General features: G+C 41.7%; 2 protein-coding genes across 8 annotated transcripts in view; one reads left to right on the forward strand and one right to left on the reverse strand.

The window, feature by feature from the left end:
- BIVM (basic, immunoglobulin-like variable motif containing) overlaps nt 1–3,004 on the reverse strand; it is a 37,836-nt gene extending 34,832 nt beyond the window's left edge. For 2 of the 7 annotated variants that reach the window (XM_063103129.1, XM_063103124.1), the window contains exon 1: nt 1,371–1,779. The gene's annotated coding sequence lies outside the window, so the exon portion shown is untranslated. Of the gene's footprint in view, nt 1–1,370; nt 1,780–1,964; nt 1,989–2,430; nt 2,613–2,656 lie in introns of those variants that run through there. The other 5 variants (XM_063103126.1, XM_063103127.1, XM_063103128.1 and 2 more) reach the window with 5 other exon arrangements.
- A 247-nt stretch (nt 3,005–3,251) lies between these two features.
- On the forward strand, nt 3,252–15,161 carry POGLUT2 (protein O-glucosyltransferase 2). The gene is made up of 10 exons (XM_063103028.1): nt 3,252–3,685; nt 5,164–5,369; nt 6,795–7,000; nt 7,182–7,259; nt 8,934–9,106; nt 9,228–9,465; nt 10,839–11,048; nt 11,737–11,826; nt 13,084–13,191; nt 14,989–15,161. Exons 1-10 carry the CDS (start codon nt 3,504–3,506, stop codon nt 15,004–15,006), a joined length of 1,509 nt encoding a protein of 502 aa, XP_062959098.1. The 5' UTR covers nt 3,252–3,503; the 3' UTR covers nt 15,007–15,161.
- Nucleotides 15,162–15,792: the final 631 nt, after the last annotated feature.

Genomic DNA, 15,792 nt, shown 5'->3' on the forward strand with positions numbered 1-15,792 from the left:
ATATCCCCAGCTCAAGTTCAGCTTGCACTCTGCAATAGCTTCCTTCCTCAAACTGAATGGAATTTTGCCTGTGGGGACAGCTCTGCATTGGCAGTGTAGGGATTTTATGAAGTATGTTCGTGTGGAATATATATACAGGAGAACTTTCTGATCAAAAGCATAGGCAAAGGAAAATTACTGCATTTGTGCACAAAAGTTAGGGCTGAGCTTCCTGGAAGCTAAAGAAAGAACATAGCACTTGATTAATAAAAAAGATAACCACCTGGTTTTGTTTGTTTGTGTTTTTGTTTTCTTTGCTTTTAAATAATGAGCACTGAACAAGAATGATTTCTTTGATTGCAGTTTTACCAAGAAAAAAGTTAAGATTATCAACATAAGTATGTATTTTATATTGTCACATCAAAACTTTCTCATTTGAACCACTTTATGTTAATTTCTCCTTCAAAATTTGTGTAATATTTAGGGATTTTATTATATAAGGAAAACACATTACATAAAAAATTGCAATGTACAAAAAGATGTTACACAGAAAATGAAAATTATCCAAACCCCATGACCTCAATACTGCTAATGTTTATTTCCCTTCCATATTATCTGATTCATGTCTATTCTCCTACTACAGCAAGAGCTCCATGAGTCCAAGGAGACTTCTATTACTGTGTCCCCAGTACTTTGCTCAGATCCCAGCTTTCTTAAAGTGAAATAATTTATCACTGATAACAGAATCGTTACAGACACTGATTATTGTATTATGTTGTAATTGTAACCTCCGGAAATACTGAGATATAAAAGGGCAGTTTGTCCCTCCACTTAATAGCCTGCAGCTGTCACGGTTTTGCCACATCTATCTCCTTTTGTGTCTATATTTATAAACCATTCCCAATTCCATGCCCACTCCCAGCTCCCCCACACACACCCATGAGATGACATTTCTAATTTGACCTGTGCGCAGCGGTTAGAAAATAAAGTGAAGTGTCACTAGATTAAGATGTAGTAATAAGAATGATAACAGCACCTAAGGCTCAATTTAATGATATATTCATAAAATCATGCCACAAGCAACGGTATTGATTCACTGTGTGCAAAGCAAAATTATAAAATGGCAAGCTTTAAATGCACCACGAGAGTAATGAGTTTTAAAAGTCATTAGAATGAACTGTCCTGTAAAATAAACATTCCGTTTGTAAAGCCAATATTCATCGCCCAGGTTATATTCTTGCCAGGTTACATTTTTAAGCCAGCATTCTTAAGGATCAAGTTTATTAGAGAACTAAACATCTCTTCAGTAACGCCTTCCACATATGACAAATATTATAACCTATGTTCTGTATAGAAGGCAACTGAGACGCAGGGACAGTTAAGTGACTTACTACGGGGCGGATACGTGCGAGGAAGAGACCACAGCGCTAAGGCTCGGCGGGTCTTGCCTCCGTCCTTCGCCACCAGAGCCCTCCCCACGCCCGCCAGGCCCCTTCCCGAGCAGAGGCCGCCGGCCTACTGAAGGATACCGGGTTCCTCCGGCGCACGGGGCCCGTGTCTAGCCCGGACTCCGGGAGGCCAGGAGGGTCCCCACCGCCCTCCTCTGCGAAGCTGCGGCGCGGCCGGGTTCGGAGGCTGCCGGGACGGAGGCGACAGTCGCGCAGGCCGGTTCCCGCCGCGCCGAGCCCGAGTGTGCGGAGGCGGCGCCGGCGACGAGGAAGGAGCGCGGCTGCGCCCCCGAGCGGGCAGCCACCCCGGCCCGAGCGCCCCCGCGCGCCTCCCGAGGGCCGGGCGCCCCCAGTCCCAGCACCGGCCGAGGACGGCCTAGGCCTCCGGGCCCCTCCTCCCGCCGGAAGACGGGCTTCGCCGCCAGGGGGAGCGCGCGGAGGTCCGAGAGCCACAGCCTGGAACCTGCCCGGGACCCGGGGACGCTACCGGGGGTGCTAAAGGCGCTGGGGCGGGTGGGACGCGGGCAGTTACTGTACCTGGGTGAAGAGGGGAACCCCCGATTCGGACTTTTGAATAAATGATTTGATATCACCAATAATGGCAATTACAAAAACGAAAATCGAAAAGAACCCCCTGCCTTGGCCCCCGACCAGGCCCGCTTTGGCTCACAGGGCCACCCGGCCGTCTGGGTTTTCGGGACCGCTGGCAAGAGGGAGGGAGGCGGAGGAGGCGACTCCGGGTCCGATTCTCGAGCTGACCGTGAGGCGTCCCGCGGGCCGCGCACCCGCGCCGCCTCCTGGTGGCGACCTTGGCCCGGCTGCGGGCGTGCAGGTGGAGGGGACGGCCACCGCGCGCTGGGTGCTCGGGTCCCGCCGATGGTGGCGTGGAGACGGGCGGCCGGACAGGGGCCACCGGTATCCACGAGGGCATCTCCGAATAGAGTTTTGATCCTGAGAGGACTCTCCCTGCCGCTTCTCTGCCCCCTGGGGCCCAGCTCCTCACCCTACTCCTTCCCGGGAAGACTGGCACGATGCAGTGGCCTCCATTCGGACGCCCATAGGGCTCCGGAGAGGCGATGACCCCTCGCAGCCCAGGCGGCGTTGGGGGCGCCCAGAGCAAGCGGGCGACAGCAGGCCCGGGTGGCGTTGCCCGGGTGCCCCGCGGAGAGCCGGGCGCGCAGGGAGCACAGCCGGCCGCCACTTCGGCCAGTGCCCTCTCCCCGGGGTACCTCTGGCCTGTCCGGCCGGGTCGGGTCGCTGCGGCCGCCGCGGTACCCGGTGGCGGAACCCCTGGCACCGGTTCACAGCTTCCAGCGCGCGGCCGGCGACGCGCCTCTGGTTACCCTGGGGCTGGCGTCTCTCGTCCCATCGGAGCGCGCGGGGACAGCGCCCTGGACTGCGGTGCCCGGCGACCGGTCGTCGAGTATCATTGACAACACCTTTCCTTCATGGTGTTTTACGCCTGCTCTCTGCACGTGCGGAGGATATGGTGACCAAAAAAAAAAAAAAAAAATCCTAGCTGTGCCTCCAGACCCGCGTGCCCCTTTATTGGGCATCTGTAGTATTTGTGTGATCCCCGAAAGCGGTGACCGAAAAGTAAATAAGTGGGTGAGAGACGGTAAGAGCTGGCAGGATTTCCGCTAGTCCTGCCGTGAACTACATGTCCCAGGGAGCCCAGGGCGCCGGGACGCGTGTCCCCTCCGCCATCCACTCGGAGAAGGCCTTACTGAGCCCGGCCCGGCACGCGGGCCAATCCCCTCGCCGTGCACCTTGGCTGGAACCTGGGACGGATTCGCCCGCCGATGATGCTCTAGTGGCAGGAGCCGCACGAGTGTGTCATTGTCCCGAGAAAGCGGAGTAGCGCGCTTCTTGGCCGTCTCAGCAGAACGACTGGCTCCCTGCGCCTGGACACGCCAGCGCTCCGGGAGTGATCTTCCCTGGGGACGCCGCCTGCACCGCAGGCGAAGCCCTTGGAGCCGTGTCTGCTGCTGTGATCTGCCAACGTGCCCTGCCGAAGCCCCGGCTGGTTGCACGTCTTCGTTTATCCGTGGATTATTTCTGGAGTCCGTCTTGTAAATGTTTAGCATTTTGCTGATTTACTGCTTCTTTCTGGGAGCGTTTCCAGCGCTTGCCGAGACCGGCGGAGAGAGGCGACTGAGCCCGGAGAAGAGCGAAATATGGGGACCGGGGCTAAAAGCACATGTCGTCCTTCCCGCCCGCTATTTCTATGTTCAGGCGGTGGATACATCAGGGAAGAAGTAAGTCGAGAAACGGCTTCTTACCTATCTTGGATTGCGGTTCAAACTTATTGTTTCTCCCTCTAGCTTTATCTGCCCAAGAATACGTTTCTCCACAGCAGTTTAAGTTCCAGGATATTTGGGCACGCATCTGGATGGTAACCGGCTCCTCGTCCCAGTCAATTGCCCTCTGCAGCTTTAGAAGTAATTCTGAATTATAGTATGTCATGTAATCTAGTAATAACTCTTCTAGCTATTTTGACGGGGATTCCCGCATTATCAGGGCAAGACAAAGCCCCTCTACTTTGCTGGAAGTGCTATTTCTAACTACTTTTCCTATAAGCTGTTATAAGGAATTTAAACCGGTTGTTAGAGACTGGGTCAACTTCACCTTTCTCTGGTGCTGCCTTCAATTTTCAGGTAGACATCTGCAGGTAAGCAAGTTTTGAAACTCAAAAAGAAAAGTGAGTACAGTTTGAAACTTTAGAGTTTGGAGGGAAAGTATCAAAGTATGAATCTCCTATATGATTGGAGCAAACGTTTACTTCATTCCAATGAATTCAGTACATTGAAATTATACTTACAACTTACATTTATAATTCACATACGTCTTTTTTTTTAATAAAGAAATGATTGTCTTTATTACTGTTGAATGCTGACCGTGTATACTTATTTTGTAGTGGAAAAATTCTTGGGAATTGAAAGTTTTCCAAAGCAAAGGAAGATTGTAAATTTTGACACTTGTATACAAATAGTACAAGTGGGGCAACTACCATCTTAACAGCAAGAGCACTCACTCCAAAAACACTTTTATACAGTGTCCCTAAGATGATACACTACCTACTTTGCTTTTGCCCATGGCTGAGCATGATTTACAATACTGATATGTTTAAGAATCTTGGCAGAGATTTTTCAAAATGAGATCATTATCTTTGGAAGTAGGATTTGATTACAAATTTCCAAATATGACATGAAATAGTAGGTTGGTAAGAATGTCTTTATGTATGGAAAGCGTATGTGTTCTGTGATTACGTAGGCTTGTAGTTTTAACATATTCCCTTGAGATTGTCTAATGACTCTGTTTTATGTTATCTGGCCACTGTCATCCTTTTGTCAAAATCTCAGATCCATCATATTCATTCTGTTACTAAAAGAATAAGAAATAAGCAAGCATATGTTAGAGGGAGAATGTAGAGGTGAATAATAAAGTTTACAGACTGATGAGCATAATCTTTGTGTGTTTGTTCCTTAAAATAATCTTTATAAAAGTAGAAAGTAGAATAATGGTTACCAGAGGCTGGGAGGGGTGGGGGTAAGGGGGAAGATTAGGGGTGAACTAATGGGGACAAAACTATGCTATCTAACCTAAGTGAATCATTGTGCAGTATATGCATGTACTGAAACAACACACTGTACCCCACAAAAATAAATATAAATAAAATTGAATTTAAAATAATAATAATAATAATCTTTGTATCTTATTACTCTTCACATCACAGATTCACATCTTCTCCAGGTGAAAAGGTTTTCCAGGTTAAAATCTCAGCACCAGATGAGCAGTTCACTAGAGTTGGAGTCCAGGTTTTAGACCGAAAGGATGGGTCCTTCATAGTAAGATATAGGATGTATGCAAGCTACAAAAATCTGAAGATAGAAGTTAAATTCCAAGGTCAACATGTGGCCAAATCTCCATATATTTTAAAAGGTAATTTGGAACATAATTTTATAACAACAGTATTTGAATATGACAATACATGTGTTAACTATAAATAACAATTTTATTAATATAATGTAATAATCATTCCATCAACAAAAATAACTCAGCATTTTTTTTTTAATTGAAAGAAAAAAATAGATGTTTCCTACTTGCAAGCTAAATTAGGAGTCCTGGTAAAAGAGAGAAATTCAAGATTTAAATGGAAATTATAATTCGCTAAAGAGCAGGGAACATATTAATAGAGAATTCGCTCCCTGAAGACACAACATTAGCAAGAATAATCAAGCTATGTATATGGTCATATATGATACTTTCTTAATTGGAGATATATGACTTAAGTAATGGATAAGTGTTATTTGTGAAATCTGGTAGATCACTTCAGGAAGGGAGATGGCTTGAAGTAAGGAGGCGGCAGTGGGGGGGGGTTGCTATTGTTTTTTTGTCTTCATTCCAATCCCATTTTCCCAGAAAAATTCTCTGATGTTTTCTTATTAAAGTAAACCTTTGTTACCTAGGGACATCTCCTTCCCTCCCAGAGGAGACAGTACCCCAAAACAGTGGGGAATCAGTGTGTATACAAAGACAGGAATCTTCTTTGTCTCCCTACCCACTCCCAAGAAAGGTAAATGTTTTTAAAAAGCATCCAGACTCCTTTCCTACCTTCCACCAGAACCACATGGTATAGTATAACCTGCTAAACCTTAAAAAGATATTCCATTGTCAACTGCTTCCTGGGTCAGGTAGGAATCTGAGAATTACAAAAGGAAATGACAATAAAAACGTAAATTCAAATTCTGCTATATTATGTTAGTGTTATTCCTATCAATGTATAATTAATTCATTGTAATATTAATTAAATGAATTGTTTTGAGGGTTGCTTTTGCCTCTTTATAATTTTTTTTAAAGTGTAGTAGCAGGTCTTTGTTTACTTTTGTTGTTATTGATGATGATTCAGCCATTGAGAAAAGTGCCTTAGACACTTTAAGAACCTGTTTGTATAATAGACCACAGAAATATTAATTCATATCACTTTTGTCTTTCATTAAAACAGGTGTACTCCTCTAATATCCTTTTACCAATGTTTGGTTATTTTTAAGTACACAAAACAAAGAATAATGAACTATAATATCCACTAGGGAACATAAATTAGTACCCATTGGCTTTCTTTTGAACTCAGGTACAGTAGACCTGATTATGAAAATATCTCAAGACTTCACTGTGAAGAGCTGCCAGAATACAAGGCTGACTTACTATCAATGCACCAATGTAATAAAAATGTACTTCTTTTAAAATGTGTCTTTGATCAAAATGCCCTAACTAGGCAAAATTCATGAAATCACAATATGGACGTTATATGTTTCAAACGCTGAGTGGAGTTGTTGCTGTTGTACTTTGTCATTTGTATGTGAATAGGGCCGGTCTACCATGAGAATTGTGACTGTCCTTTGGAAGACAGTGCAGCCTGGCTTCAGGAGATGAACTGCCCAGAGAACATTACTCAGATTCAGAGAGATCTGGCACACTTCCCTACCGTTGATCCGGAAAAGATTGCAACTGAAATCCCAAAAAGATTTGGACAGAGGCAGAGCTTGTGTCACTACACCTTGAAGGATAACAAGGTATAGCACATGATTGATGTGTTTGTTTTAGTGATTTGTTTTGTTTTGTTTTGACCACTTGTCTATAATTAACTAAATAGTTTTATTAAGCATCATTCTAATGAGGATCATTATGACAAGCTTTTCTTTAGTGAAGTGTGCCAGTACTTTTAGACTAACTAAATGTAAAATTCTCTTTTAGGTTTACATCAAGACTCATGGTGAACATGTAGGGTTTAGAATTTTCATGGATGCCATACTACTTTCTTTGACTAGAAAGGCAAGTATATATTTTCTCTTAGATGTAATAGACAGTTTAATCTTTTGTTTTACAATATAATTTTGCAAAGTAAAAATAATAGCAATATCAGGGGTGTTCTGTCCTGGAGCCTTATTAGAATACTATTCTGAAGTTTTATGTCGTGTAGGGTATTGTATTAGTTTCCTAGGGCTGCTGTACCAAAGCACACTACTACAAACTGGGTGGCCTAAAGCAACAGAAATTTATTCTCTCACAGTTCTGGAGGCTAAAGAATCCAAAATCAAGGTGCCAGCAGGGCCACGCTCCCTCTGAGATTCTGGCTAGCATCTTCTTTTCCCCGCCTATTCTAGCTTCTGGCTCTGGCCCTCAGTTTTTGGCCTTCCTTGATTTACAGCTCCTTCACTCCAGTCTCTGCCTCTGTCATCATCTGGCCATCTCCCCTCAAGTGTCTATGTCTCTGTGTCTCTTTTCCTTTACTATAAGGACACCAGTCATACTGGATTAATGGCCCACCCTACTCCAGTATGACTTCATCTTCACTAATAACATTTTAAATTATTCTATTTCCAAATAAGGTAATTCTGAGATACTAGGTTTAGGACTTCTGCATATCTTTTTAGGGGACACAATTCAACCTATAACAATACCTTATAGAGGAAAGAAAATGACTTATAATAAAATTATTTTGGTATGAAACCTACATTTAGTCCAAAGAAGACTTGCCTTATACTGAATACTGTTCCTTGGTATAATGTGCTTTAGGTTCTAAATTCTATTTAGTGAAATATTTTGGCAGTTACATTAAAATGGCTAATATGGAAAATTATACGAACATTTTTAACAATTGTATATTTATTTATAATCAATTATAATATTTATTTATTGAATAATCTGTGTATGTAACTTGATTGAATCACTCATGGAAAATCATAGTACCTTTCTTTTTAAGACCGCAAAGCATTTACAGTCAGTTAATTCTGAATATTAGTAATTACATAGCATCAGTATCATGCCTCCTTTAAGCTAAGTCATCAGAGTACTGGCAGATTTTTCTTGCTTTGTCAATCCATGAAAAAATAAGAATGTTCTTCAGGACCCCCATTTCTCAGATGCTTCTCAGACTGACCAACAGAGTTCTTGCCTAAAAAGTATGTATCTCCTGTTTTGCAAATACTCTGAGCATTTTCCATGGCTAGATAAAATAGGACCTTTCAACGTGTTCACATGTTTGTCAGTAGAAGCAGCATAGCTCAGAAGTTACTATGCTAACCTTAGTGTTAGGCTTCCTGAGTTTGAATCCTGTTCCCAATGCCTACCTCACTTCCATTTTAACAAGAAACTAGAGTTAGAGTCCCAAGTGCTGCTTTTTCATTCTTTCCAGTAATTCCCTTTCTCTCCTTGGTCATCTTAGAGTCTCTTGGCAGCATTAGAACAGAGATTACCTTTGCCATTTCATCCCATTTGTAGTAAGCCTGTTGGCCAATTTCAACACCATAGAAAGGAAACCTAGAATGTTTATACATATGGCCATATTCTGAAAAGTTACCCACTGTTCAAACCAAGGTCATCATCTTTACCTGAAACTTGTGAGGTTGGCCTTTCATTTGTTGCAATTCCTAATTTTAATTCATAATTATAAGGTACTATCCAATGCAAGTAATGTGAATAAGCTCTTTGTTTTCTTTTTCCCAGGTGAAGATGCCAGACATGGAGTTTTTTGTTAATTTGGGAGACTGGCCTTTAGAAAAAAAGAAGTCCAATTCAAACATCCATCCGATCTTTTCCTGGTGTGGCTCCACAGATTCCAGGGATATTGTGATGCCTACCTACGACCTGACTGACTCTGTTCTAGAAACCATGGGCCGGTGAGAGATGGGCCAGGGTTGACCCAGAGCCTTGGTTTGCTTTTTTTGGTGAGTTCTTTTCCAACAGCCTTTGGGAGGTGATGGTTTGGGAGGAAAATCTGTTGCACTTCCTGTCTTCTAGAGTAAGTCTGGATATGATGTCTGTGCAAGCTAACACTGGTCCTCCCTGGGAAAGCAAAAACTCCACAGCTGTCTGGAGAGGGCGAGACAGCCGCAAAGAGAGACTGGAGCTGGTTAAACTCAGTAGAAAACACCCTGACCTCATAGATGCTGCTTTCACGAACTTTTTCTTCTTTAAACATGATGAAAGCCTTTATGGTCCCATTGTGAAACACATTTCATTTTTTGATTTCTTCAAGGTATGACATCATCAGTGGCCAATCCTTTTGTTTTTGTTGTTGTTTTTGTTCGTGTGTAAATAATGCTTTGGGGAAGGGAAATTGAAGCCTGTAAATTACGGGGAATGGGAGAGGTGAATACAAGGTTTAGTGAATATCAAGGCATAGAGGCCGGGGACTGGTTTGCAACCTGGGTCTGTACTCACTACCCAGCCCTCACACTCAGTATGCATTGAGGGAGCCTGGAGCTGGGTAGAGCTGTAATTTTTTTCCAGCTAATCCTTAAGATAAGCAAATGTCAGCTCCAAATCCTTTTTTATTAATAAGTACATGTAAGTCATTCTACAAATATTTTTCCTAGAGCCATAGCATTGCAACAAACTAAAAAAGATATAAATCAGGGGTCTCTTATCAGGCCTTGTGGTGGGGAATGTCTTGCAACCCATCCACATGTTCTGCCTAGGAATTCTAGGGATTAGGGATTGCTTTCTGTGTCTAGAATCTGGATTGCTCATGTTTCCCAGGGAATACTCCTTTTTCTAATAGCTCCCTTTTTCAGACAGTAGGCACTGCCCTGCTCTCTAGACCACTCAGTGGTTTCTGAAGTCCCATGTGGTGGAAAGACAGGTAGGCAGAAGGTAGTCACCTGTCCTGTCTGTGGGGGAAGGCAAGTGATTACTGAGCTCTGTCTGCCCTGCAGATGGCCAGGTTTTCTCTTGATAGGTTATGTGGAGGTAGGTAGACCTAAAGAATGCTATAAGTAGAATTGTCTGTGTTTTCTTTTGTATGCATATTTCAAAGACTTTTGAAAGAAATGTTTATAACCAAAGAGAGCAGATACTAGGCATTCCTGCTCAGAGGGAGGGGTGTTACATCAAGCCTTGGCTTTATCCCTGCCTGTTGAATTTTTTACAACTAAAAGCTATTGATTACCACAGTTCTATGAATATTTTTGTTTATAGATGCTCTTGCTCCAGAGCTTGTTAATTTCCTTAAGACATTTGTGTGGCCATCTGGTATTTAACAAACACAGTTAATGTGACACAGAATGTGCCATTGTTAGGTGCACGTGTGTAGTCACTAAAGTTGTAAAGGAATTACATCAGAAATCTATCTTTCCTGATGTTTTAGCCTTAGCACACAGTTTTATTTTACTGGCTATTTCAATATTAGTTTTGGTGCCCCCTTGGGAAATTTAGGAGTGCACTGAAATGAGCTTTTAGCTCCAGGTCAGCATGTTATGTAACAGTGCTTACTAAATGGAGAAGGCAGCTGCTGAATTTGACCAGTTTGTATCAGGATAGCAAATGGTCATATGTAGAAAGGGTTGGAGAACAGAGAGTGGGAAAAAGGAAATTTAATGGAGGTTCTTATACTTCACTGCTGTTTTGCAGCATAAGTATCAAATAAACATTGATGGCACTGTCGCGGCTTATCGACTGCCGTATCTACTGGTCGGCGACAGTGTTGTGCTGAAGCAGGACTCTATCTACTACGAGCACTTTTACAATGAGCTGCAGGCCTGGACACACTACATTCCAGTTAAAAGCAACCTGAGCGATCTGCTAGAAAAACTTAAATGGGCAAAAGATCACGATGAAGAGGTAAGGTCAGTCTACTAGAAGGCTTACTTCCACTCGTACCCCAATAGCACGGGTCCCTTTGAAACATCTTGTGCCTGGAGAGCATTCAGGATGATCAGACAGGGACTTTTACCTGTAAATGGGAAGCTGTCTGCCCATGGATAGCACAGCAGTTCCCCTCAGGGTGAACACAGGCATTGTGTCTTAGATTAACTGTCTACTCTGCATTTAAAACAAAAAGCTAAACCTTTTTCTTTCATTAGGGTTGTCTGAGCCACAAACACTCCTCTATGTGAAAATTAAGATGACCAGTTTGGCAGGAGGAGTCACTAACTGTGCTATGGATTAAAATAAGGGATTATGTAAATAAGCTAATTGACTGCTGCAAATTGGGAACACAGGGTATTAATATAGCTTCATTTTATCTTTACTTTACAAAATCATTGCTGCTTCACTTGATGTAAGCCTTCACTCTCCAAGAGAGACTTCATTCTGCAGGGCCCAATGTGACCTCTCAGACTTTCAAGTCTTAAAAACCTCCCTTTCATTTGAACAAATATACTCTGTTAAATGTTCTTTCTATCACGAGACTACCCCCGAAGATATGTTTCCCACTAGTGTCCCACTTTTACAGTGTACTCTGAAGATCAGTTTGCATGCATCTGCATGGGAGAATATACATTCCAATAAGGATTTTTTTGTTCCTCAGGCAAAGAAAATAGCAAAAGCAGGACAAGAATTCGCAAGAAATAATCTCATGGGCAATGACATATTCTGTTATTATTTCAAACTTTTCCAGGTCAGTGTTTTCCAAGAAAATAGTCATATAACTTATAATTGGACATGTTAAGAACAAGTAATATTTTACTTAACAATTTCTAAAAGTATATTAATTTAAGGAGATATATGAGGGGTCTTAAAAAAGTTCATGGAAAGATTCACATTATCTTTTAATCGTATTCTTCCGTGGACTTTTGGAGTACCCTCATATGTACTTCTGTGAGTGAAAATAAGAAACAAATATTAAGGAATAATTTTTAAAATACTTGAAAACCAAAGATGAGCTAATGGAGAATGTTACAACCAAGTGAAAAGTGTCAATATCAGAACTCTGTGGTATGTGGTTAGGAAATTTGTCTGTGATCCTGCAAAGTTACTGTGGATGGATTCATATTTTCTTTTTGTATGAATTGCCCCCACCTTACCATTTCTTTGTTTATGGTGTTTTTGACCTTTTGTCCTGACCCCATATGAGCCATGACTTCCCTTGGAAATTCTTTCCATGGACCTAAGCATATAAGGATTGTAATCAAAGCATATCTGTCTAAAAGACTCTTTTAACAATGCAGTAGTAAACAATTCATTAGTTAATAGTAGTACTAGATCTCGGTTAAGATTTTTATATCAGAATTACAGATACTGAGCCCCATGTCTTAAGCTCTGCTACAGAACAAAGTTGCTCTATTTCTGGTCTGTACTGGCCCATTCCCATTTTGTAACCTTCCCTAGGAAATGATGAAGGGATGCAGAGGGTGAACTGTGTAAAATGAGTGAACTAGAGGGATTTACTATGTGAATTTGTAAAGATCCACAGGGTAGTATTCATTCATTCAGCTGATACCTAGTGTAAGTACTTAGCACAATGTCTAGCCCAGAGTAAGAACATAAAAAATGAAGATGATGATTGAGGCTGTGCATGTGAGCCATGGTGGGGAAGGCAGAAATAGTCTCTGTCCTCAAATTCTCAGTCTAGAGAAGATCGTGCAAAATTATTTTTACTATAAGGCAGAAAGTGGTTTAAAAAAAAAGTAATATAAATTTAGGACAGAATAATAAGAGATGTGTTAGGAATAGGCAGCCAGTGTTCAGAGGACAGCCTCCTCTCAGCAGCTCTGTTGTTGAGTGTTTGGGGGGAGCGGGTTACGGAGGACTTTGCAGATCACAGTTTGACACATGAGTTAAATGGATCATAGCCTTATAACCTTTAGCATGGATAGTTTGGTGAATGTACTCAAAGTGTTGTATATGGAATGCTTTTATATTGTTGTTGAAACAGGAATATGCCAGTTTACAAGTGAGTGAGCCTCAAATCCGAGAGGGCATGAAGAGGGTAGAACCACAAACCGAGGACGACCTCTTCCCTTGCACATGCCACAGGAAAAAGGTAACCAGACTGACTTTCTGGCCAGTGTGAGAATAATAACTAACGTCATCCAAATTTGCATTCATTCTTTTAGTCATTCAGTCAGGCAGCAAGTATTTGAGTTCCTCTTGAGGCCTCCAACAATTCAGTTTGCCAGAGAGAGATATAGTAGATAATAACAATGCACAAGAAAGGGCCTTGAAACGCAGTGAAATGAGAAGACACAGTAGCTCCCTGGCAAAGGTGAGAGAAGCCTTTTTCAATATGAAAATTCAGATCACATGGTATTTGAGTAGATGTTTACAGTTTGGAAAGTATTTTCATGTGTATCATCTCTCGCTCTCATCTCCTCATGAGATAGTTTCGGCAAAGTTCATCATCCAAATTTAGAGATGAAAAAATATATAACCATGGGCCTGGCCGTTTACTCACTTGGGTACGTGTGGTGCTGGTAGCACCAAGGTCACAGGTTCAGATCCCCATATCAACCAGCTACCAAAAAATATATGTATATGTATATATAACCATGATGATTCATGTTATTAAATTATTCATTTTAAAGCAATCTCTGTTGATAGCAGTACATAATAATTTCATTTATAAACATCAGATTCATATATGGACTTAACATAGAAAGGACCTAGAGGTCATCCAATAAATGCCTTTATATTACGATTAACGAAACTGATCCCAAAGAAGAATTTAGATCAAAATCATCTTGCTGGCTTATAGCAAATCAAAACCAGTTTCTCATCATCAGATTGTGTGTGTTTGTATATAAAGATGTAGAGTGGCAAGAGAGGGTTGTTTTGATTATAGTTGTCTTTTTGTTTAGAGAAATATAAATTCTGTAAACTGGTGGTTTTATATGTGTGTGTGTGTTCAAAATATGCTGCCTTGATATTGTTTAAAACATCATCATGTTTCTGAATGAAAAACTCAAAGTTGTGGTATTATAACCAAAGATAAGAAAGCAGATTTGGCAATTATTATGTCTACCTCTCGAGGAGGTTTAAAAGGAATAAGATGAAACTGGCCCCAGTGATGTGACAGAACCAGCTCATAGGAGCTCATCTGTTGTTAAATATTCAGGAATTTTGCACACTAGTTAAATTTTTGGTAGTTTGGAATCAGTCTGGTGGAATATGTACACCATGACAATCAGCACATGCGACAAAGCAGAATTTTAGTTGTTTTGGTTTTGTCTGGTTTTTTTTGGAAAACTGATTTACCACTAACTAACGGGCCCTCAGAAGTGATACGTCATCAGAATTAACCCCTGTCCTTGCTGCAAGGCCATAAAATCAGTCAAAGCCAATGGCAAAACAGGAATTGCCAAATCAAAAGGTGCCCCTCATCAAGTTCATGATTTGATATCAGAACACTTCTCACTTTGGCCCCAAGGAGACGGGCAGCTTTCTTCCTCCACTCCTGCTTAATTTTTTTATCTTTATCTAAGTGATTTAGAGGAGGTACCAAATCAGTGTCTTCCATTGATTAGTAGAAGTTAGCAGCCAGAATGAGAATCTTGTTTATTTCTTGCTTATTGCCTGCCCTAGTCTTTCACTGATACTGTTCATAACACAAGAGCTTCACAGTAATACAGACCTGTGGATGTTTGGGTTCCCCATCAGTAGCACTATGAAATACAGTGTGATTTTATCCTTGGGTGATTCTAACCCTCTAGAGATAGATCTAGGCTCTAAAAGCCTCTGGCAGTAACTTGTCTTTTTTCCTCTCTCATCTTTAGTCAAGACGTCAGTCTTGATTCACGTAAGACTTCTTGATGGCTCTAAATATTTTGCTTCTTAATTGCAGACCAACGATGAACTCTGATATGCAAAATACCTTCCATTCAAATAATGGTGCTCTGAAGATGCTTCTTAACTGAAAAGAAGAATGTTTTTTAAGTATTAATTCCATGGACAATATAAAATCTGCTGTGTGATTATTTAGATTATGAAGATATGTTTCTTCTTAATATGCAGTATTCCCATAACTGTTCTTTAAAGCACATTTTTAGAATTTTATAATAAAATCACCTTTATTTTAAAGGCCTATGTTGTGCTAATTATTAGCTGTGTTTGAACATGGAGCAGTAAAAAGAGAGGGAGTCTGAGTCCTTGACTCACAGCAGCCCCAACCACCTGCTCAAACTTGGTGTACGTGACAAAGCAATAAACCTCTGTCTCTCTTAAGCCGTTATTATTTTGGATATTCAGTCACTCAGAGCCAAACCTAATTTTAACTAATATGTTATACAACACTTGTCTTAGTCCAGCCTCTGCTGGCATCTTGAGTCAAGTCTCTTACCACTTCCTAATATGTAGCCTGTAGTCTGGCAAAACCAATTCCCTTATAGTTCTGTCAATGCCTGTTTCCTTACCTTCCTGGTCCATGCTTTTCCCTTGCTTGGAATGCCATGACCCTCTCTTCTTCATCTAGTGTAGACTTCCTTCAGTGCTCATTTCAGGAATCCAGAATCACTTCCTCTGACTCTCCCCCTCTGCATACTTGTGGTGACCTAAAAGAAACTGAGGCCAACCATATACAGCATGGTATTTATTGAGCCAATATGAAGACTGCAACCAGGGAAATGCATAGGTCAGTTAGCCCTGAGAA

Source organism: Cynocephalus volans, chromosome 7 (genome assembly GCF_027409185.1).
Source record: "Cynocephalus volans isolate mCynVol1 chromosome 7, mCynVol1.pri, whole genome shotgun sequence".
NCBI classification, from domain to species: domain Eukaryota; kingdom Metazoa; phylum Chordata; class Mammalia; order Dermoptera; family Cynocephalidae; genus Cynocephalus; species Cynocephalus volans.